The sequence below is a fragment of the Danio rerio genome, chromosome 5 (assembly GCF_052040795.2).
Source record: "Danio rerio strain M-AB ecotype USA chromosome 5, GRCz13ab, whole genome shotgun sequence".
NCBI lineage: Eukaryota > Metazoa > Chordata > Actinopteri > Cypriniformes > Danionidae > Danio > Danio rerio.
The window spans coordinates 41,384,334-41,407,528 of record NC_141025.1 but is presented as its reverse complement, the minus strand read 5'-3'; the positions used below and the strand labels follow the sequence as shown (position 1 = coordinate 41,407,528).

At 34.3% G+C, this 23,195-nt stretch overlaps 1 protein-coding gene across 32 annotated transcripts in view; it reads left to right on the top strand.

Moving 5' to 3' along the window:
* Nucleotides 1-23,195, top strand: part of wdfy3 (WD repeat and FYVE domain containing 3) — a 152,958-nt gene that overhangs the window by 8,444 nt on the left and 121,319 nt on the right. For all 32 annotated transcript variants that reach the window (XM_087253741.1, XM_087253737.1, XM_087253739.1 and 29 more), the window contains exons 2-4: nucleotides 9,999-10,209; nucleotides 12,382-12,505; nucleotides 15,336-15,445. In XM_087253741.1, coding sequence (XP_087109867.1) covers nucleotides 10,030-10,209; nucleotides 12,382-12,505; nucleotides 15,336-15,445 — 414 coding nt within the window. In that variant the 5' untranslated portion in view covers nucleotides 9,999-10,029. The remainder of the gene's footprint in view (nucleotides 1-9,998; nucleotides 10,210-12,381; nucleotides 12,506-15,335; nucleotides 15,446-23,195) is intronic.

The window sequence follows — 23,195 nt, the reverse complement described above, 5'->3', positions numbered from 1 at the left end:
TGGCAGCGCTTCACTACAATTATGTTTGAGAATCACATTTTTGGATGCCCACGTGAGATTCTTGTTATAGTTTTGAAAGAATTAATGGCTGTTGAAGGTAAAACAGATGAGTAGGCAAATGACAGATGGCACAGCAAGTGAAACGACGATGCCGTTCTTCCCGGAGGAACGATTATGTGGAGCAACAAGAGGTTGCTGGAGAAGAGATGTTTCAGATGTAAGATTATATCTCATCTATTTTTGATGCAATAAGCATCTTCATCATCAGGCGTTGTGGGCGTAAATGATTTCTTCACTGCATCATCCTGGCTGGCAGTCATTCTTTTCTTGGAATTGTGATTTTTTTTTCTTCTTCTTCTTCTTTTTTTTTTTGAAGCGTTCAAACACCTGGTTTCTGGCTGCTTGTTGCGAATCAGGTCAAGACTTGTTTAACACTAAAGGCTTCATTATACTGTGACTCATTCAGCATCATGATTTACACAGAAAAGGTCTTTTTAGTTGGAGAGATGGTGACTTGAGTGTTAGGTAATCAGTGATTGGTTAGTGTTCGGATCGTTATTTTGGACCGTGTCACTTCAGCTTGTTGATGTGAACAGTCGTTATGTAACCAGTTTATTTGTCCTCCTACTCAGTTGTAAAATGTACAGAGCTGAACGCTAATTTACCTATTCTTAAGGAGATTTTGGGTATAGGGAGAGCTTAGCAGAGCAAAAAGTATACATGGTCAGCTCTGAAAATGATCTTTAAAACTATTTGTTTTAGAGTTGAAGCAGTAAGTTGTCAATTAATGGAACTTGCATGGTATAATCAGTGGCGAAATGAATTTCACAGTAGACTCTTGCTATAAGAAAGTAGCAGCTATCACTTTGCTATTATACTGTTTTTGTGTACAGTATTGATGTGTTGTACACTGTGTGCTAAAACTTCTGAGTTTGCACTTGTATTACAGTTCTTGTTGACTCTTGAGGTTTAGTTGTTATGCTTGACTTGTATTGCGTAAGTGTAATTAAACTCAGTATATTTGAAGGTACATGTACTCTCTTGTAAGTCACTTTGGCATAACTGCATCCACTAGCACTAATATTAAATATATTTGCAGTATTTTTTTGTGGTAATTGTGCTAATTAATCAGTTTCTGCCGCATCTTCCAATAACACTAATATTTATTTATTTATTTATTTTTAACCTGAAGAAAATTTCAATTTAATTGGTTCTTTTGATGATTTATTTGTGCGGTTTATTCTGCTGAGGCGACCCCTGATAAATCTGGGACTAAGCCAAAGGAAAGTTAATAATCGAACAATTATTTATTTGTTTGTCGTATTTATTTATTTAAAATCTAAAGAGGTAGTGTACCCAAAAAAAAAAAATAATAATTTACCGTTTTTGTTTTAGAGCTGCATCTTATCAGCATTGATATTGTAATGTGTGCATTCCTAATAGTCACATTGCATCATCTGCAATTTGGAGTTGAGATTGCAATGTAGAATGTACAGTGTTTACCTTTTACATTACATTTGATTATTCAATAGGGGCAGGACAAAATAGCGATTTGCATGAGGTGGCGCTTCTCGTAATGGTGGATCGCACATAACAATGTTGAAATTCTGTGAAATATATGTGCAGTTAATAAAAGGAATACATCTTATAACTTTTTAGGATTTTGTTTACAAATATTATGATAAATTGTGGATAATTTTCTTGTAATATATCGCTGATATAGTGATCTGTTATTATCAGGCACAATATATCATTGTAATATCGTATCGTATTACTGTACCTGAATATCTGACTACTTTTTTCACTTTTACCTTTGCTCTTATTTATGCTCTTTGATCCTATTTATTTATTCTTGCAATGTCTTTGATTCAGTCTTCTACAAGATTATTCCAATCAAAGTTAACGATTTTATTACATATAAATTGCAGCAAAATAAAATATCACAATGTCAGACTTTTCCAATATCGTGCAGCCCTTGTTTATTTACTCTCCCTCAAGCCATCCAAGATTTAGGTGATAAAAAAGTTAAATTGAACCACTTAAACTGTGGTTCTGTTTCATAAATTGTGAGTGAACAGCAACTGGCATTTTGCGAGTTAAAGCATTTACAGACAAAACAAAATTAATACTAATGGCTCCTGACAACGCTGAGGGCTTATCAAGCTGAATGATGAGCTTGTGCAGGAAATGGAACATTAAATTGTTAATCCACACCCTCTGTAAATGCATTGTAATAATAATAATAATAATAATAATGAAATTATTCTTTTAAATTGTAATAAGGTTTCACAAATGTTCTTTTAACTGCATTTTTGATAAAAAAAATAATGTGTGAAAAAACTCATTATTGCATTATTCAAATTTTGGACTGATAGCTTACATAAATACTTAGACACTTTTGTAATACTTAGACTTAGACTTAGGAAATTAGATTTTTTTTGTGTAAAACCAAACAACTTTATTATTATTTTATTTATTTTGTTATAGGAGATAAACATGATATTTAACTAAGTACTCAGAATCTAATTTATTAAAATTAAATCATTTATTTTTGTGTAAACATATTATAATTAAATTCATTTCTAAATGCATAATTAAATTCATTTGGAAGTTGTAACTGCTGGCAAATTTAAAGATGAAAGAACTACAGACTGAACAGTCGTTGACTGTATTAAGGCTGCACAAAATATAATTTCAGCATCTGTATCACAATGTGTGCATCCTCAATTGTCGCATCACAGGATTTTCAATGTTGAGTTGGGATTATATTTGATTATAATCAATGTAGAGTTGAATTATGATGGAGTTAAAAAGGTAGTTCACCCAAAAATTAAACTTTACTCATGATTTTCAAACATTTATGGGTTTCGATTTAATGTTGAACACAAAAAATAGATATTTTAATAACTCATAAATGTTTGGAACAAGTGAAGGGTGAATAATTAGTAAGAAAATGTTCGCTTTTGGCTAAACTATCCTTAAAGGCCTCTGACTGTAATAACGTTTAATCTTTTCAGAGTTTAAAACATCCGGCCACAAGAAATTATTATGTTTGTAACTTTAATAAAAATTGCATTAAAAACAATAAAGATGACCGTCTAGAAAACTGTAATTCCTATTTATCTGTGGTATATTATATATATATATATTTATATATATATATATATATATATAATATATATATATATATATATATATATATATATATATATATATATATATATAAATATATATATATATATATATATATATATTTATATATATTATTCAAGATCCAATCCCTTATTAAATCACCCCAATTGATCTAAAATGAAGAATTCTTTCCAAATAAAGACAAAATATTGCAATGTAAGATTTTCCCAATATCGTGCAGCCCTAGTATGTTTGTGTGTTGTAGCAGGACAGCTGACACCACCTCCTGTTGTTGTCTTGCAGCCTTGGTGGGAAATGTTCGCTCTCACTTCTGCATTTCCATCACCCATAACAGTGAGAGAGATGTGAGGGTTTTTGTGTTTACGTCACTCAGTATTCCCAAGAGTCTTTGAAAGGCTTTGACGAGGCTGAAGCTCTGCTTTTTTTCTCTTCTGAACAGTCCTTTGGAGCTTACTTTGCTTTCTCAGACAGTCATTGGAGCTGGCAGCCCTCTAAGAAATGCTATGAAAGACTTAAAGTGTAAAAGGCTTAGCTACATTTTACTGAAGATTTCATGTCCCAGCAACCTTACTCCCCACCGATTTACATCAAATCTGCCTCTGTATGTCCCAAGGCAGGATTATTCATTGAGGAAGGACAAATACCAAGAGGAAATAGATTTTTTTTTGGAACACCTGTTAAACTAAACTAATTTATGATTGGAGTTATGCTTAATAACTAACATGGTCAGAAAATGATTTGATTATACACTGAATAAAATGATTTATTGGATTTACTACATTTTTTAAAATGTAAGGGGTTGCAAACTATTTATATGGGCTGAATTTAAACAAATAAAATTAAGTTGAACTTTACTAAATTACATTTTTTGTTTATATTCAGTATATAATGTTATCCTGTGATGGGTTGCAGCTGGAAGGGCATCCGCTGCTTATAACATATGTTGGATAAGTTGTCGGTTAATTCCGGTGTGGCAACCCCAGATTAATAAAGGGACTGAGCCAAAAAAAAAGAATGAATCTTCAGTATAAATAGTTTTTCAATAAATCTTTTTTTTTTAAGTGGATGAACTACAAAATCCTAAGAAAAAAAAGAAAAGAAAAAAGTTCTAAAACTAAATGCATTTGTAATGGTGGAAAGTAACCTTGTGATTAAATGACATTTCAGTAAAAAATAAATCAGAGTAAAATCTCCTAATTCTTCATTGTTATTCTGAAATGTGCAACAAATAGCATCAAATAATTTTATTTATTTATGTATTGAGTTTTGACAACCATTTTGACTAGTGATTCTTTAATGCAGTATTGTGTTTATAAATGTACAGACAATTAAAACATAGTTATGTTTATGAGATTTTCGTAATAGTACTTAAAAACAATTATTGCAGTTCATTTTGTGCCCTTTATTCCCGCTTATCTGAATTATGCTTAACTTAAAGCAATCAAAACATTTAAAGCCCATGCTTATTTTGGATTTGTGATGTAAATTCAAGGTAAATCTAAGTGGTCACAGTGCTTTTTCACCTACGTCTGCTTTTAAAAAATATGACTTTTGGAAATAATTTAGGTCAGCGGTTTGCTGGTCTAGATGCAACAAGTCCCGCCTTCTTGCGTACATGTCCAACAATGATGCGTATCTGAAATGCACACCAAAACATACATAGGTCATGCATTTCAGATTCACAACAATGTAAACAGCGCCCTCAAGTGGATTTGTCATCTGAAACGTGCAAGGAAACATACCCAGAGCGATGTATTTTACATTTCAAAAATGTAAAGCATATGAGGCTGGGCTGATATCATCAATTTAAATTTGAGAGAAAGTGTGTCCCTCAATGTCTGTGAAACTCGATAAGCTAATGGGGGTGCTTGACAACTGCTACAGATAAGAAGGGTCAGGAATGTTAAAGAGTGTCTGGTCAATTTCCTTAAGATTCACGTGAACCGAAGTTAATGCCTGTTCAACTGTTAGAAGAAGATCAAAGAATTTGTTTGACACTTTTAAGAGCATTTCTATTTTTGGTACATTTTTGTGTATTTTACTTGTTTAAAAAAAAGACTGTGTCTTGAGATCTTTATGTTCTTTCTCTTACAATGATTATGATATTGAAATCCGAGAAACTTGTAAATGAGCTCTGAGTATTTAATGACTAGGAGAAGGAGCTGCTCTCAATGAACACAGTGTTGTACTTTCTTACTCAGCAGACATGATAGTACTTGAGGTGTTTCACATACAGTTGATCCTGTACCTGAAAATAAGACTTGCAGAACCACCAGCTGACTCACTGTTGGCAACATAAAAAGTGCTGAGCGGTTTTTGTTTTAGCTGCACAGGTCATATGTGCCACTTTTAGAACTCTCTAATTTCCCTGTTTGTACAATTGGGCAGGTTTGGTTTATAAAAGCTTTTTTCGTAATCACTGACACTTAAAGTATTTTATGTGGTTGCAGCAGACACTTTGTGTATATATTGTGGCTGCAAGGTTGGTGATACTCAAATTCAGGAACCTGGATACAATGCAGATATTTTTAGTTTGATGGATGAAGTCAGTGTTGCTCTTGGTGGTCTCATGTTTCTCATCTTCAAGTGCTGCTGCTGATTTTCAGTGTCTGTATTTGTCTGTGGTCTGTTCCCGTCTCCGCTTCAGCTCACAGATGTTGGGCTTTTTGCTGAGGGCATTGCTGAACCATTCATTTTTTATTACAGTGCTGCATTGGTTGAAAAAAAAAAAAATGTCTGTCAGATCAGATGTGTGTCCTACTTTTCCCATGTGCTCTCCGGCTTCAGCAGATGATGTAAAGGTGAAGGCTTCATTGTTTTACCCAAAGTTTATAAGCATTACCTAGTTGGACCTGATTCATGACCTTACTTTTTGAAGCACAGCAAGACTTAGGAAGACAGACCATTTCCCCAGGAAGAACTGTTTGTTCACAGGAAATACAAAGATAATAATAATAAAAAATAAACCTGATAGCTTATTTAAGTTACAATTTTAGTTGTAGTTATTTAAAAAACATCATTTAATAGTTTTGATTATTTATTTTTGTTGCTTTACTTGTACTATTATTAGTATTATATATATTATTACATAGGTTTTCCTGGATCAAAATGAGACAGAGGTGGTAACCCCATCGCAAAATATCTGCTGCTTGAAAAAAAACACATTTTGTGTTATTCTCATAAACTTATCAAGTTAAACATTATTTAAAATACTTAATTAAATGTAAGTAATGGTGCTGAATGTAAGTTTTTGATTCTTCTTAAGTATAAAAATACCATAATATGTTTGCAGATATTTAACAAAAATTGTGTGATGTGCTTTCTGTGCTGAAAAGTCTGTCTTTGTTTTTTGGTGCTTTTGGCCTGCATATTTCATTCATTCAGCCAGCTCCAGCTCATGCTACCTCCTTTGTACGGTAACAGTCTCCGAAATGTGACGCAGAATCAGAGTTCCACATGAGGTGGTTGTTATTTAGCCAGTTAATTGGCCAATAATATAAATATTACAAATGTAAACAAAAGGTGAGCAGGTTACATTGTAACTGTGTGTTCTAGCAACACGCTACGTGACGAGATTTGCAGTGATAAGCAACAGAAATTTGATTACAGCCATTTAGAAGCACAGAATAGTGCACTCACTGCACTCCAACGAAATGGTAAGGTTAATAATCTAATTAATACATATTAAACCACTTTAACATTATTAAATGTACATGCTGAATCACTGATTTGTGTTGGCTTACACTGAGTCACAGTTCTAAAGTTCAATTTCAAACGTTTTTTTTTCAAGATCTGAAGTAAACTATTTGCTGCTGGTTTCAGAAGTATGGCAATAAATGTCCTGTAAAGGGGTATTCAAATTGACATTATTAGCATTTAACACTGAATAAAGCACATGAGGTGTACCTGAGGTGATCATTGTCAGTTTATCTTGTTGTTCAACTGCAAGAAATAAAACCTGTTTATACAATAAAAATTTCAGGTGTTGGTAAGAACAAAAACTGCTTATAATATAAAAATACTCATTTTATTGCGTGCCGTTGCTTCTATGTTGAACAGTTTAAATTAGCTTTAAGGTTCGATAGTCAGTCACACTCCTGTTGATGTCATCAATCTGGCAACCTGCGCTTGTGTGTTTTAAACCAGGAGTGCAATACCTAGTTCAACCACTTGGTGTCAAACGTATGCTGCACCTTTGTATACATGATAGCTCATCTGTTTATTTACACTAGTGTCACATTCTATGAAAAGCCATATTGGTAAAAAGTTGAAAAATTAAGCACAATAAATTACAGAAGTTATTTATTAAACTGAATAAACCTGTCTAATAGACGCAGTATTCTACTCAATTTGAGACAGACAAATGGTATGTAGAGATTTCTGTGCAATCATTTCAGTGTGCGCACTGTGAATACTTATGAAATCAGACATGAATATGAAAAAAAAAAACACCAGTTGGTGGCGACAAGTCTTAAAAAGTGCACCATTGAGCCCTAGAGGTTTTTATCTCCAGTAATAAATTCATGTTTTATTTTGTTTTTTGTTTTGTGTTTTTGTTCACAAAATATAGCAAAACAGCAGAAATACCTGCTCAATAATAACTGTCAGTTAGTATACTGAAGCATTTATATAATATTTAGTTAATATTTATTAACTAACTAAAAACCCTGTGTGTGTGTGTGTGTGTGTGTGTGTGTGTGTGTGTGTGTGTGTGTGTGTGTGTGTGTGTGTGTGTAAATGTATAATACATATTTTGTATTTTATACATAGTTTGTGTGGGTGTGAAATACATATTATTTTGTCAAGGTTGACAGTGACAGATAATTTTGCTTTGGCGAGCTCTGATAATTTTTACATTTTTACATGTGTTCTAATCTACACTTACTCTGGTCACCTTTGTATTTCATACCTGGGAGACTTAGAAATCCTGAAACTCAATCAGGACATGCACTAGGGCTTCCCCTACTGCAATACACCAAAACACAGATTGCCTAAAAAAACTCATCAACAAAAGGAAAGTGTCATCGTTTAATTGATGAACTATCTTGTCAATAGGAGCGATAAAGTTAAAGAAATCAGTTGGCACAATTTTATAAAGTCTACCAGCTGTCTGTGGGTCTCCTGTGTAACCTATTTCTGGCAAAAAAGTGATAAATTTGTTTGCTTGTTTGGCTCCCCCTGGCACATTTAACGACACATTCACTGTTTTGTCTACACTGTCAACTAAAGCTCATTCAAGATGGATGTGAAGTGTGCTTTTTTGCATATTTAGTTTTATTTAGGTCATGTTTTCCTTTTCCTTTATGTCATATTTTAAGGAAGACTTTATTGTGTATGTTTTAGTACGCATCTTTGTGAGTTTGTTACTGCTTATGGATATGATTTAGTGCATATTTTGAAAGTTTGCAGCTCATTAAAGGTCTGTAGGGCAGGATAATACACATCTGATTCTAACTAAAATTCTTGCAGATTATGCTAAAAACTAGTGTTGCTGATGCATCTGAAACATAAAAGTGGGTTATGTGAAGGTTTACTTTGAAGACATTAGGGGTTATAAGGATTTCATTGATTATTCAGTGTAGCACGTTAGCATCACTTTTCTCATGCAAAAAAATCTTAAAGACGCTTGAAAAGAATTTGAGGATTATGCTTTGAAATGAATTTGTTATCCAGACAGCATGAATTTGGTTGTGTAAGCTTACAGGTTTGCTGGAGCTTTCATTCTGTCATATTAAGTATTAAATGAACCTTTGCACTAAAGAATGTAGGAAAAAAAGGGGGAAGATGCCGAGCTAGTGTTGTTCCCATACTGATAAACTTCCGGTGACCTGTTTTTGTAATTTTTTTTCCGTTTTATACGGTTCCTTTTACAGCATCGATGTTGTAATGTAATTAAAATACATTTAATTAAACAGACTTTGGCATTCACTTAGTTGTTCAAGCGTAAAACGAGACAAAAAATATACAGAGGGGCTAATAATTCTGACTTTAGCTGTTCATACTGTATGGATAATTTTAGTTTGCAGGCTTGGTTCACTGAAAAATGAAAATGTACTTAGGCCCAATCCCAATTCTACCCCTCAGCCCTTCCCCTTACCCCTACCCCTCGTTTTGCGCGTGCCCGCCAAAGGGTAGAGGCGTCCCAATTCTCTTTAGCTTGAAGGCTTAGGGCTAAGGGTAAGGGGTGAATAGCTCTTCGAACGAAGATTTTTCAGGACCACACTTGACCACACTCTGGGATTGGGCCTTACTGTTTAGTCACCCTCAAGTGGTTGTAAACCTTAGAGTTTCTTTATTCTGTTAAACACAAAAGAAGGTATTTTGAAGAAAGCTTAAAAACTGTAACCATTACATTCCATAGTAGGAAAAACAAAGAAAGAAAGTTTGTTTCCTATTTTCATGCATCAATCAACTGAAAATAAATAGTAGAAATGGTCTGAAATGCAACAGACAACACAAATGAGAATAGTTGCACAAGTAGCTTATTAATAATAATTTGACGGCCTTTTGTTGAAATCTATAAATCAAGTTTATAGAAGAGCCTTTATCATTCCAGCATGTCCTTGAAATGAACACAAACAATATCTTGGATTCAGGTATATCTGTGCCTGCAGCAGAATTATAACTAGAGGAACAGTGATGATCAGACAGAAGCAGCTCACTGCAAAAATAAATAAAATAGGCTGAATTTGATCTGCAATTGGAAGCTAGCATATCACATCACGTTAAAATGGACTTTCACAGTCCACAGTCAATTTCCCTGACATCTCAATATTTTTCCACCCTCCCTATCCTCCCTTTTTTCCATTTCCAATGACAAAACCTCTCTTTTGTGTCTGATTCAGGGCTGGCTTCGGCCTCAAGAAGCCTCTAAAGATGAATATGGTGAAGAGGATCATGGGAAGGCCACGGCAGGAGGAGTGCAGCCCACAGGACAACGCACTGGGACTGATGCACCTGCGCCGCCTCTTCTCTGAGCTCTGCCACCCGCCGCGCCACATGACACAGAAAGAGCAGGAGGAGAAGCTCTATATGATGCTGCCTGTTTTCAATCGGGTGAGAGAGAGAGAGAGAGAGAGAGAGAGAGAGAGAGAGAGAGAGAGAGGTGGCTGCTTATTCAAAGAGACAGCATTGTCAGCTCATTTGCATCAGAAAAATGTGATTTATTAGGAAATATAGTGAAACTACAGTTTAAAAATAAAGTAAAAAATTAAAATAATCAATGATTCAAGCCTCTCTGGTAGGAAAAAAACATTCAAAAGGCATTAAATATAAGACTGAGGTATAATAGCAATGCATTGGTTGCAGTTTTAAAGCTAAATAAGCTAATGCTAAAACTCTTGCTGCTTATTTATTTTTTAATTTCAGATAGGAAGATCATAATAGACTGTTCGTTAGATTTTTCTGTTACTGAGAAAATCGCATTTTCACAAAAATGTAGGGCAGAAATTTTTTATTGAGTCTTTTTTTTAAAACAAAACAGACAGCTAAGCAGGTATAAAATACAAAGTTCTTCATAAAAGGGCGAAGAAAAAAACAGGAATGAAGTAGAAGAGAAGAGAATATATAAGCACAGACAGAGAATTCTTGTTTTATGTGTTAAGTGTTTATACAAAGTAACAGAAATGTAGTCAAGTAGGGTGTCCATATGTGGTGAAATGTAGAAAAATAGATTTCATTTATTATTATTTATTAGAATTAATTTATAATTTATTAGAATTTAATAATAAAAAATATATAATTTTTTATCATTAAATTATTATTATGTTATTAAATATATTAAATTATAATAACTGTTTTTGATAGGGCAAATGAAAATCTTTTAAATTTGGGCCATTTGAAAAATTCCTTAGCATTGTTTAGCCCTTTTATAAGTCTAACATTTCATTCAAAATGGTCTTAAAAATGTCTTTAAAAGTCTTAAATTTAACTTGGTGGATCCTGCAGAAACCCTGAGCATGGCTGCTATAAATTCAGCTTTGACAGCATTGGAATAATTAGTTAAAAATATATATTATATACATATATTAAAACAATTGTTTTCTGTTGGGTTGTCGTCATTCTTATCGTCACCTTAGAATTATAAAGTTCTATCTGACATTTTTGTCAAAAATGAGTAATTGAAATATTCTTATTAAATGACAACTTATTTACATTATGGCATGTTTTTTTTAGAAGTTGTTTACTTTTATATATATATAAAAAAAAATGTTACACAATTACTGTTTGCTATGGAATGCAGAAACTTTGAAGCTCAATATCTTAAGACCATTCACAACGCAGATAGAACTTTATAATTCCAAGGTGACGATGTGCCAGAGTAATTGGCGGTTCATTCCACTGTGGCAACCCCTGATAAATCAGGGACTAAGCCGATGCATGAGTCAATGAGTAATTATTCTCAATATATTTCCGTTTCCATTATATTTTGGTGAGTAAAATAAAAATTGTACTGATTCCAACATTTTGAATGCTTATGTACACTTAAATAATTTTATTATTAAAATGTTAGACCATTAAAAATGTGTCCTTCCTAAAACAGCTAATCATTTTATACTCATGTTAAATTAAATAATTAAATCACAGTTTTTTTTAGCCAAGTAATTTACCCTATACTTTTGCTGTTAGTTCAAAACAATGAAAAGAAAACCAGTGATGACTAGTACTTTAATTTACAATGGCTTAGTAGTCATTATGACATCAAGTGACTCTCAGAGGCTGCAGAAGAGCATGATGGCGCTAATCATCCAGCACTGATTATTCAGAAACACTGCGAATGACCTCATCCTTGTGTATAAAAGAGCTCTGACCTGCTGCAGCATCCATGCGTTTGGAGTGCACTTGTTGAGTGGGATGAAACAAGCCTCTCTGTTTACTGTCATACTTGAATGAGTGTTAAAGACCCATCAGAAATGATGCATATTAGCATTAACAGTGCGGTATGTCTCTCCTGTTTTTGTACTGATGTTATAGATTTAAATGTGGCAGGCTTGTGATGCTTATGAATGTTTGTGGTATATACTAAAATGATAGGCCTGCTGAAGGGCAGCTTTTAGACTTCATGTCTTATCTGTTCTGCTGTGAAAGTTGAATAACTACAAACGAACATCAGGAGAGTGATTTGCTGATTCAGTTTTAGCTTTAACTCAACAGGTCTTCATCTTTGCAGAGGCTTGCATGAAAAGGAGGGTGTTTGAGCTGTGTTAATGTTGTTTGTGTGTGTTACAGGTGTTTGGGAATGCTCCACCGAGCACCATGAATGAGAAGTTTTCAGACCTGCTGCAGTTCACCACACAAGTGTCCAGACTGATGGTGACTGAGATCAGACGGAGGGCATCCAATAAATCTACAGGTACTTTGATTTGAATACACTGGGGTTCTTAAAATAAGAAGCTTAAGATGTTTTTTTGCATACCATAAATGATGCAAAATATCATGTAAACACTTTTGATGCATGACTAGGGTTTTTTTAGGCCTTGTTTAGACCTGATGTTAAAATGCATTTTTATTGCTAGGGTTTCTTTGATATCTTTGAAAGTTTCTTGAAAAGGAATTCAAGGCCCTTCATTGTTTTTGAAAATAAAACATACATGCAGGTCATTGAAAGTGCTTGAATTTATTTTGTGCAGTGCATATTCTGGAAAAAAAAAAAGATACATTATTCTTTCTGGTCTGCTAATGTGTTATTTCACCGACACTTGATTGCTTTTGCACATTAGTTTGATTGATTTATGTTAGTTACATGCATTGACATGTTATGTTAAGTGTTTCCTGTGTGAGGAACATTGACGCGCAGATGACATTTTTACTTAATGCCAATATTTTATTAAATGCTGACTTGCTTTGATTGTTAGGATAATGAAAATCCATGAGTCAAAAGCATGTGCATGTATTATAAAACTTCTGGTTCCAATGAGCCTAAGCTATTTTCAATTAAATGCATGCAAATGTTAATATCAGACCATTTTAGAATGCAGTAAAGGAAATACCAAATATTCTCCATTTTATGCAAAACAGGAAACTGACAAGTAGAATATCAGATCTCTGTCATGGCTAAAAATACATGCAAAAAGAGCATAGTTTTTTGCATAGTTGTATATGACACGATGTATCTTACAATGTGTCTTACAAAGTAAAACAATGTAACCTTGCTGTCACTTGAAATGTTTCTACTCCACACATCAAGTCCTTGAATTTTAGGGTATTGGACCTGGAGAGTCCTTGAAAGGGCCTTGAATGTGACTCTAACCACGGAGTGTGAACAACGCTAAATACATAAATGAGGTCTAAACTGTTTTGAGCTTGTTAACTTGGTAAACACATTTGATCGGATTTCAATCCCACGATAGTGATGTGGTTGATTATTTAACCACAAAAGTCCAATTACTGACCTCAGACATGATTGTTATGGTACATGTTTTGAGAGAGCAGACTTAAACATTGTTATCATGCTCCAAAGGTTCATTTTTAAATCAAATCATTGTTGCCATCCATCTTATTTTCATATAAAAGATTACTATATTGTAATTGGATATTGTACATTAAATTGTGGTTGTTATCACAGAATAAAATCCAAAGGATTAGTACAAGCCTAAACAACCACCTGGATGTACTTTATCCTATTTATTCCTTTACTAAATGCCTCAAAACCTAAAATTGTAAGATTTTCAATCATTAAAATGGTGAAAAATATGACCGTAAGCAATTAATGTTGTTATACCCCAAAATAAATAAGAGCATAGTATTGAAATTATTATTATTAGACTTTTTTTTTTTGTCTGTGCGTAATACAGACTAATTCCTGACGCGTTAACTTCCAGCCGCAAACGTATCCGCTCTAGCAACAACCACTAGGTATACTTGAAACATCCAGGCAGGTGTGTTGAGGCAAGTTTAAGTTAAACCCTGCAGGGATCGAGATTGGTGACCCCTGACCTATATGTACTTTTATCTCGCTTATTACTTTGCTAATTGCCCCAAAATCTAAAATTGTAATATTAAAATAATGAAAAATATGACTGTAAGACATTTATTTTGTTATACTGCAAAATAAATGATCCAGCTTAATATGAAATGATTGACTTTTTATTTTCTCTGTACAATATACAGACATGGACAAAATTGTTGGTAATTTTATGCAAGCCAGTTTGCTTTTTTTAATGCTTCTATTGATCAACAATTCAAATGCAATATCTGATTGATTAATTTTTTTTTTTGTTTGTTTTTTGTTATTTTAATGAAAGGGTACCAACAATTTTGTCTACATCTGTATATCATCATATTGTGTGCCTTCCTGTTAAAATTTTAACAATTTATCAAAAATAATCACTTTCTGGCCATCGGATATTAGGCATGGAAATGTACATTGCGATGGTGATTTTCATAAGTATCACAGCGCTTTGTAAATGTTTATTATTATCATTTGATGAGCCGCTTTGCGGGATGTCACACATAACAAGCGCATTCATCAAGATGAAGATTTTTATACTGATTTATACATACTTCATACCAGTGCATACTTGCTTAAAAAGCTTCATTATTCAAGTCAATCTGGGCATTATAGTTTCAGAGTTGTCCGCACTGTTCGTTGGCAGCTTGTCTTGGCACATGAAGTGCAGTAATGTTTATTTTTGGTTATATAATCCACAGTGACAGCATATGCTGCACCGGTCATAAACACCAGATTGAGCATCTCATCATGACATACTGCGGAGCAAGTGCTCAAGCATTTATTAAACCATCTTATGTTTACGACCTGCTCTTTTTAAACTATAGACGTAATATTGATTCGGCAAAAAGCGACATGTAAAATACCAATAATATTCAGTTTGTTTTGCACATGACATGTACTGTCATTTTTTCAGTGACATTGGGTTTTAAAAGGTAATTGCACAATTATGTTCCCTTCGAAGCAGAAAATAATATTCTTTGAGTAAACCTTGTCCTTTGTGAATTCACTGGAGTGGCACAGTATTGTATCTTAAAAAAAGGCGGCGATGGGTGAATGAGAAATGAAAGCGCCTGCATGTCATCACCTCTAATTGACTCCCCGTCCTTCCCCAGATGAGGCCAGTCACACACTAGCTGACGTGTGAAAATGGATTTGATCCACATGCACAGACTGTTAAACGCTTCAGTGATTCTGATTTGTGTGTGTGTGTGTGTTTGTGCCCCTCCCTCAGAGGCAGCCAGCAGAGCCATTGTGCAGTTTCTGGAGGTAAATCAGAGCGAGGAGACGAGTCGGGGCTGGATGCTCCTGACCACCATCAACCTGCTGGCCTCCTCAGGACAGGTCTGTGTGTTTAATGTGCATCACATCATACAGACTTGCAAGAAGACCTTATCAGTAATTAATCTACATTTAATGATTATATAGTCTGCATTGGCAAAACACATAATCAGCTAACATGGTTACATTATCTTTCAAAATTTGGCATTGGTAATTTTTGTTTCTATTTCAATTTTAATAAGTAAAATATTCCTTTTAAAGCATTTTCAATAGTTACTATTCCAGATTTTAGTGTCACATGATTCTACAAAAGAATTCTAATAGGCTGATTTAGTGCCCAAGAAATATATTTAATCAGGGTTTTACTTGATGAAAACAAATAAAAGAAACAATTCGTTTGAAATGGAAGCCTTATGTAGCATTTTAATTATTTTTATTTCAATCTTTTCCATTGATCTTTTGTATGACAATACAAATTAAATACTGAGAGGTAAACGGTAATATATTGTCCATTGTTAATCCCATCCCCTAACATCTCATTCATTAACTCAATTATCCGAACAAAAATAAATCAATACATAGATAAATACCAAATTAAGTACATTGAATAGATAAGTACATGACATCAGAGAATAACTAGATACAGATGGGTAAAATAATAATAATAATAATAATAATAATAAAAACTTCTAATTAAAAGGTAAATGTTACCAGGTGTAATTGGCAGGCCTAGCAAACCATGCCTAGCACAGAATGAAGAGGAATGCACCTGGGCTAAAATGTTATCCCATAGATCCTGTCATAGTAACTCATGGATCTCGATCCCAAGTATCCTTAAATGCATTAGAAGGATCAACATTAATTGAAATTATTAAATGATAAATAACTGAAATCAAATATTTATAAGTGGCATTCAAATCAATGAAATTATCTATATGCACTTCAGGGGGTCGGTGGGGGAAATGAGAGAACTGCTTCTGTATAAAATGTCTGATTTGGACGAAGCGGAATAAGTGATGACTGGGTAAATTATACTACTTAGCTAAAAATGATATTTTTATTTTTTTTAACATCACTTTTAAACAAATTTTTTGCTGAATAAAAGTTTAAATTCCTTTAAAAACCTTCGAACAGAAGTCTATGTCTATTTAACAGGACTCATATTTTGATTATAATATTTTAGAATTTCTGCGGTTCATCAAAAGTAAACTAAACAGTATGGACAAAAAGCAAGATAATGATAACGTATAATTTTATTTATTTGTTAAAATAAAAGTTGTTTTAGACTACATGTAATGCTTTTATGAGCAGTTTATTCTGATTTATGCAGAATAATAGATGATGTATTATTGTAAGGTGCATGGAAATCAGCTTTGGAAATGGCATTTGATGTTCAAACAGTTGAGTTTTAAATTTAGCATTTTTTTGTTTCTCCTCTGTAAGTACCCTGAGGATATTGCTTGTGAAGTTTGCTAATTAATTTAGCTTGCATTGCATTTATTAAAGCCCAGACACACCAAATCAACATCAAAGACAACTAGCAGCAGTAAAAGCAAACTTTGGTGTCGACTGCACTTTAAACACACCACAAAGATTACAGCTAATGGGCAACTAGTGTGAGTACATTCTGTGCACAGACATCTTGAATCACAGGCTTTTTGCAGGCAACTTTTTTTTGACAGTAATAAATTCAGACTTGCTCTTATGCTTGTGATCTCTATTTCCTAAATCAATTCTCATGTTTTAAGTTTTCAAATAGAGTTTGTTGAGCAGTCTCAGATTTTAATTGGGTGATTACGTATAGAATGATGAATTACAAAATAAGACAGTTTAGTGCATAGTGCGTAAAACATGGCAACTTAGACACAACTAAAGCTTTCTGTGTATGTACTATGGTCTTGCTTTTGTTTTTGGCTTTCATCACTTCTGTTTTTCCTCTGGTTCACTAAAGGCTATGATTCACTATATGGCTTTTGTCCAGATGCTAGTTGCCAAACATCAGAGTCAGTCTGCAGGTTTGACTTGACAGGTCAAATAGAAAATCTTGTAGTCTATGATGAGCACGGACTTTGATTCCGTCCAGTCAGAGGCATGTTTGATATTTTCTGCTGATTTAGAACACTTGTTTCTTTTTCTCGCTAGACAAGTTGTTTTGAGGCATTATCCATGTCTTATCCTATGGCACATGGTGTATAAAATGATACTGATTGCTCATATTGCTATTGCTTTATCCCTTGTGCGTTGTTCATATTGACTACCCTTTCGTTTGGTTAATCACTGTTTTTGCCCCATTGACCCATTAAACTGACATTTTTTTGATTGCACAACCTTGACACCATAATCATGCACTTTTAATGGTTGGTTGTTTTCCCTGTTGGGAAGAGGTCAAATTTGTAATTTTTACTGTTGATCATCAGTTGGCACACTATACGATATACAGAAGCCAGAGTCTACGCTTTTTTTGCACCGTAACTGATGATCAACTGTAAAAATGACAAATTTAACCTCTTCCTAACGGAAAACCACTAAAATAAAGAATGCATCATTATATGGTTTCATGGCTTTGTAATAAAAAATGTCATTACAATGGAAGTCAATATGTCAAAAACAGCCACTAACATAACAAAAGGGTAGTAAATTTGACTAGAGTGCATAGAGTTTTTTTTTAAAATTCCAAAGTGTTGTCTTAAAATATGTGTCAAAATAAGATTTGACACCAAAAAACATTCCATTTGCTGAAACACAGAGAAAGTTGTGGCCAAATTAAGCCTCATAATCACTCCAGAGTGGATAATAACATCCTCAACAGCACACAAGGGAGAAATCTTGTAACATCAATTGGTTGCGCATGTTCTCGATACTTTTCACATTTTCACAATGCAGCGGCACATAATTAAATCGTTTTAAAAGGAGTTTTGTCCCAACCAGGTGAAAAATTTCTATTCTGTTTCTGCGAAGCGACGTAGCGGCTGGAACAAAAGTGTAACCTACCATGACAAGGATCCCCTCAGGTGCCGAATAATTATGTGCTTTTATTTAGTTTAATATACTAAAAATGCAAGTTTGAAAAATGAAAGCACCAGCAGATTGTTTACCTGCAAATCTAAAAAAACAAAATAACTAGAAAACGTGGTTTAAACATGAACTTTAGAACTGTGACTCCAACATCAGTCACTCAGCATTGAATTTTAATAATGTTAATGGGGTTAAATATTCATTAATTAGATTGTAAACCTGTATATTTTGTTGGGAGTCAAGTACACTATTCTGCATGTCTGAATATATCTGGTATTCAGATATTTCTAGCTACCAAGTCGTGGTACATAGAGACTTTTTGTTTTGAAGGGAACTTTGTGGTCAGTTATACACCACATAAACGATCTCCAATTATTAGTTGTTTTTCTCGCCTGAAACACTTCCTCTCTGCACAACATGTCTGTCGTGTCATTTATTAGATGTGTCAGAAACTATTATTTCTCAGCATTTGGAACAGATTTAATGGGTCAGTAAATATGATGCACTGATCTTTGATATCTTGTAAAATTAATTCATTTGCGGCTGGACGTACATAGACCAATTCTAAAGTTGTGTTTTAAATGAATCACCATACTATACACTAAAGTTTTTTTTATGTAATCAGAAATTCAAATTGTTCATTTGATGCCATTTTAATAAAATAAATAATCCACATTCAGCATTTGGAGATGGTGTGATTGTTTTTGTAAGAGAATTTTGGTTTTACAGTGCTAAAATAAATAATGCAATCCAACCTTTGTGCCAAATAACTCCTCCTCTCTCGCTTTGTAAGCAAAGCTGCGTCTGTTGAGTGCATTTTCACTTTCTACACTCATTTTAACCGGTTGAATGAGTAAATCATCTGCACTCATTCTATTATTTAATTTTTGGATGTGAAATCTCTACTTGCACTATTTATACTTCAAAGTGCCATAGAATATTGGACTAGTATGTGATTTTGGATTCATCTTTAGTCTTAAGCATTGTGTGGGCTACTGTATATTCAAACCATGTAGCAATAGAAGGTTTCTGGCTATGTTGGCTTACTCTGATAGGATGGCTTGGTTACGTCATGGCCATTATTAAAGGGCTGTCTGTGGATGCGCTCTAGTCATGTGTTGTATTGACTGAATGGCAGTGTTGTGGCTGCTGTTTCCAGAAGAATGGAAGCCCTTCAAGTTCTTTCCCCTGATATAAAGGGTTATGGCAGTATCCTGGTACCACAGGGGTTATGATATGCATGTGGTACTCCAAGGTAATTAAAAGAATATGCCATCTTTCAAATGTATTTTGATGTAATATAAGATATCTGCTTTCAAGTTTAATACATTCTAAACTGCCCTATTTTTTACATGACCTTTCATGCATTTTTAATGTATCTGTTGTGGGAATGGAAAAGGTCTGCAAAGTTTATAACAAAGTGCGCAAGACGCACACAAGCTACAGCCTTCTCAAAGAAAGAACTGATTCTGAACTGCTGAAGCGAGTCTCCAACAGTTCCAATTTCACTTGACTTGCCTGCCTATGTTCTTAATTGGCTATTTAAGAATTTAACGTCCCCTCAGATGCTTTAGTTGATTGTGTTGTCAACATCATGTTGCAACGAAGCATTTTATTGTTGAGACATCAATCAGAGCAGAGTAGGCTTGTGGAAAGGAGAGGTTTAGAGAGATTAAATCTAGCTGTTTGAGGCTCTTTGAAATATTAACTGATTTGAAAGGTTTGTTAAGTGACTTCTAAAACAAAAGTTTGTAATGGCATATTGGGCACTTTAATATTTCATTAATCTCAGCGATGACAAAGCTGAATCTTCAGCAGCCATTTTCTTATCATTATCATTCATTATTCATTATAGTCTACAATGTCCCATGATTTTTCGGAAACCTTTGTAATGTGCTGATTAGGTGCTTGAGAAATACTTGCATTGGTCATTTATTTTGTGTTGACCATATTCTGGATTTCTGGATGACTGTAATTCTTTGAAAAATAGACCATTCAAAAGTTTTTTTTTTTTAATACAATTTTTGTTGAATAAAAACGTTTATTCTGTAAATAAAATACTGAACCCAACTATGAACCCAACCCAAAAATGTATCATGATTTAATTGCATATAAAAAAAAAAGTTTGTTTTGACAATTTAAGTTTGAGTACTGTGTATATTTATTATGTATAAATAAATACACACATGCGTGCATATATTTGAGAAAATGTTTAATTATGTTTAGATATAAAATGTATATGTACAAGATACAACATTACCTACATACATACCTACATTTACATATCTGTTACAAAATTGTTTTGTATACTTTGGTTTCTACTGTACGTATGTGTGTTTGCAGTGTTTGCAGATTTCAGCGTGTATCCACATTTGGTACAGTTGCCTTGAATCGTGCTAAAGCGCGGTTGTCTCCTCTCCCCTGACGGTCTGCACTCACACTGCTTTTACCTTCCGAACCCGAGCATGCTTGAACAGGAAGAGAATCGCTCTCGCTTAGCACAGTGGACATTGCTTTAGTTATATTGTTTTGTATTATTGTTGGTCGTTTAAAATGCAGTGACACGCAGTGAAATATTTGGTCCCACTTTATATTAAGTGTCCCTAACTACTATGTACTTACATCAAAAAATAAATACAATGTACTTACTGTGTTTATAATGTATTTGAGAACACTTGTGGTGCTTTTGAGTTGGGATAGAGGTTGGGTTATGGACAGGTTTGGTGGCATGGGTAGGTTTAAGGGTGGGTTAAGGTGTAAGGGATGGTCAACAGTGTATTTACAAATGTAGTTACAAAAGTTAATTACAGATGTAATTACATATGTGTATTTTATCAAGCATAAGTACACAGTAAATACATGTATTTACACAATAAGTACATTGTAACAAACTATTAATTCCTGTGTAAGTACATATTAGTTAAGGCCACTTAATATAAAGTGGGACCAAATATTTTGCTGAACAGATCCAGCACTTTTGACGCTCATAAATTATAATAAAAGTCCTTGTGTTGCTGGTATTTTGAGGTTTGCTGAAGGTGCAGCTCATGTTGTGCGGGGAGGGGTTTGCATCTTTGATAAACTATGACAGTTAGTGTCCATTGAAAAGTAAGAATGATTAATAAACCCATATAAAACAGTCTCTTAAAAGTGTTGTTGCGTCTTTAGTTTCGTGCTCAGGCACACTTTGCACTCACACATCAAGCAAACCATGCCTAAGCCCAACCAAACCGCACTTTGGCACACCTCTTCCAACTAGACCATGGCCGGCCAACTGACCTGCTCCTGGGCCTGATTCGAAGCACTCACGTGTCAAACGAACTAGGAAACGTGCTTGAGAATGGTTCAGAAAGCATAGTGTGAGGGCACCCTCAGTTGCAATCCTGACCAAAGACACCTGTCTAATTATTGAGTGCTGCTTCAGGTCCTATTAATTGGTTCAAGTGTGTTTGATTGGGTTGGAGCTAAATTCTGCAGGAAGCTCTTCAGGAACAGGGTTGGTGACTAGTGTATATATACTCGTATATTATGTTAAAACAAACTTTTATTTTAGATCCGATTTAATCTTTGCCCAGCACTAATAATTCGCTATTTTTATCTCCATGTCTCTTTGTGTTGTTTTTTTTCCTGCAAGTTGTTGGCTTGTTTAAATGAAGCGAGATCTCATTAATTGGCTGAGGTTTTGCCAGCATGCTCAGATCTCTCTCCAGTCTGTTCTTAGCCTCGGCTCTAATTTTATTTTGGTTCATATTATCCTTAAGGATCATTTACCTCAGTAACACACAGAAAAGAACTTGCAGTTAACAAAATATGCAATGCAGGAGTGTACGTTTCCTGTGTCCTTTTCTCTTACACCCACAATTTTTTTTTTTCCAACTCCATTATTTTGCTTTCCTCTGAATATATAATGTAGACACTGTGTTCATGCTGATAAAATTTCCAGTTTGCTCTGCTCATAAAACACACATTACGTCCACCTAAATGCAGACCTCTTAGAATGCATCTCTGCCGCAAGGAATCGCTGTTAAGAAAGAACTTGTCATAATTCACTGGATGAGCTGGAATTAATTGGATATGCACCACTATCTTTCAGGCTGGAGTCTCTGCTTTTGAGAGGTGAAATATGTTTGTATTCTAGGCCTTGAGTTGCAGACAAAAACTGGTGCTCTTGGCAACATCACCCCCCCTCACCCCACCCAAACCCGCTCCACGGAAACAACAAAGCTCTTTTCTTTTCTGTCTGTAAGGACGCCCTTCATTCTACATTCCCAACTCACCCTGAATTCACCCTCATGGATCCCGTCTCTGTCTCAATTTTTCTCCCATTGCGTTGATGGTGTGTGAGAAGTCCTCCTGCTGTATTTCTGTCTGTCATTTTGTGGCTGTAGGTGTCCTGTACATGTGACCTTAGAACATGTTGCCTCTAGTGTAGTTCAGTGTTAAGATAAACTACCACAGAGAGAGCTATTCCAGGCCTTGACCGTCTGCCATAACCGCGGCTTTATGGAGTCCAACGGTGGTTCAATTTTTCTCACACATGGACCTTTTGCCTTTGAGGCTTTTTTTTTGTGTAACCTGCCTTGAATTTTAGAAAGCGAGAATAAAAATAAAAAGACTATTAATATTAGTAAAGACAGGGTGTTTTGTTTTGACAGAGAGTGGCATGATTTATATGTTGTGCGTGTAGTGGGCTTCCTGGAATAAAAAAAATGCAGAAGTGATGAATCTTCTCCGTTTTGCTGTCTCATTCTTATGAAAGCAGTCAATGTGACAGAGTGCTGTAATGCAGTTTCCATTA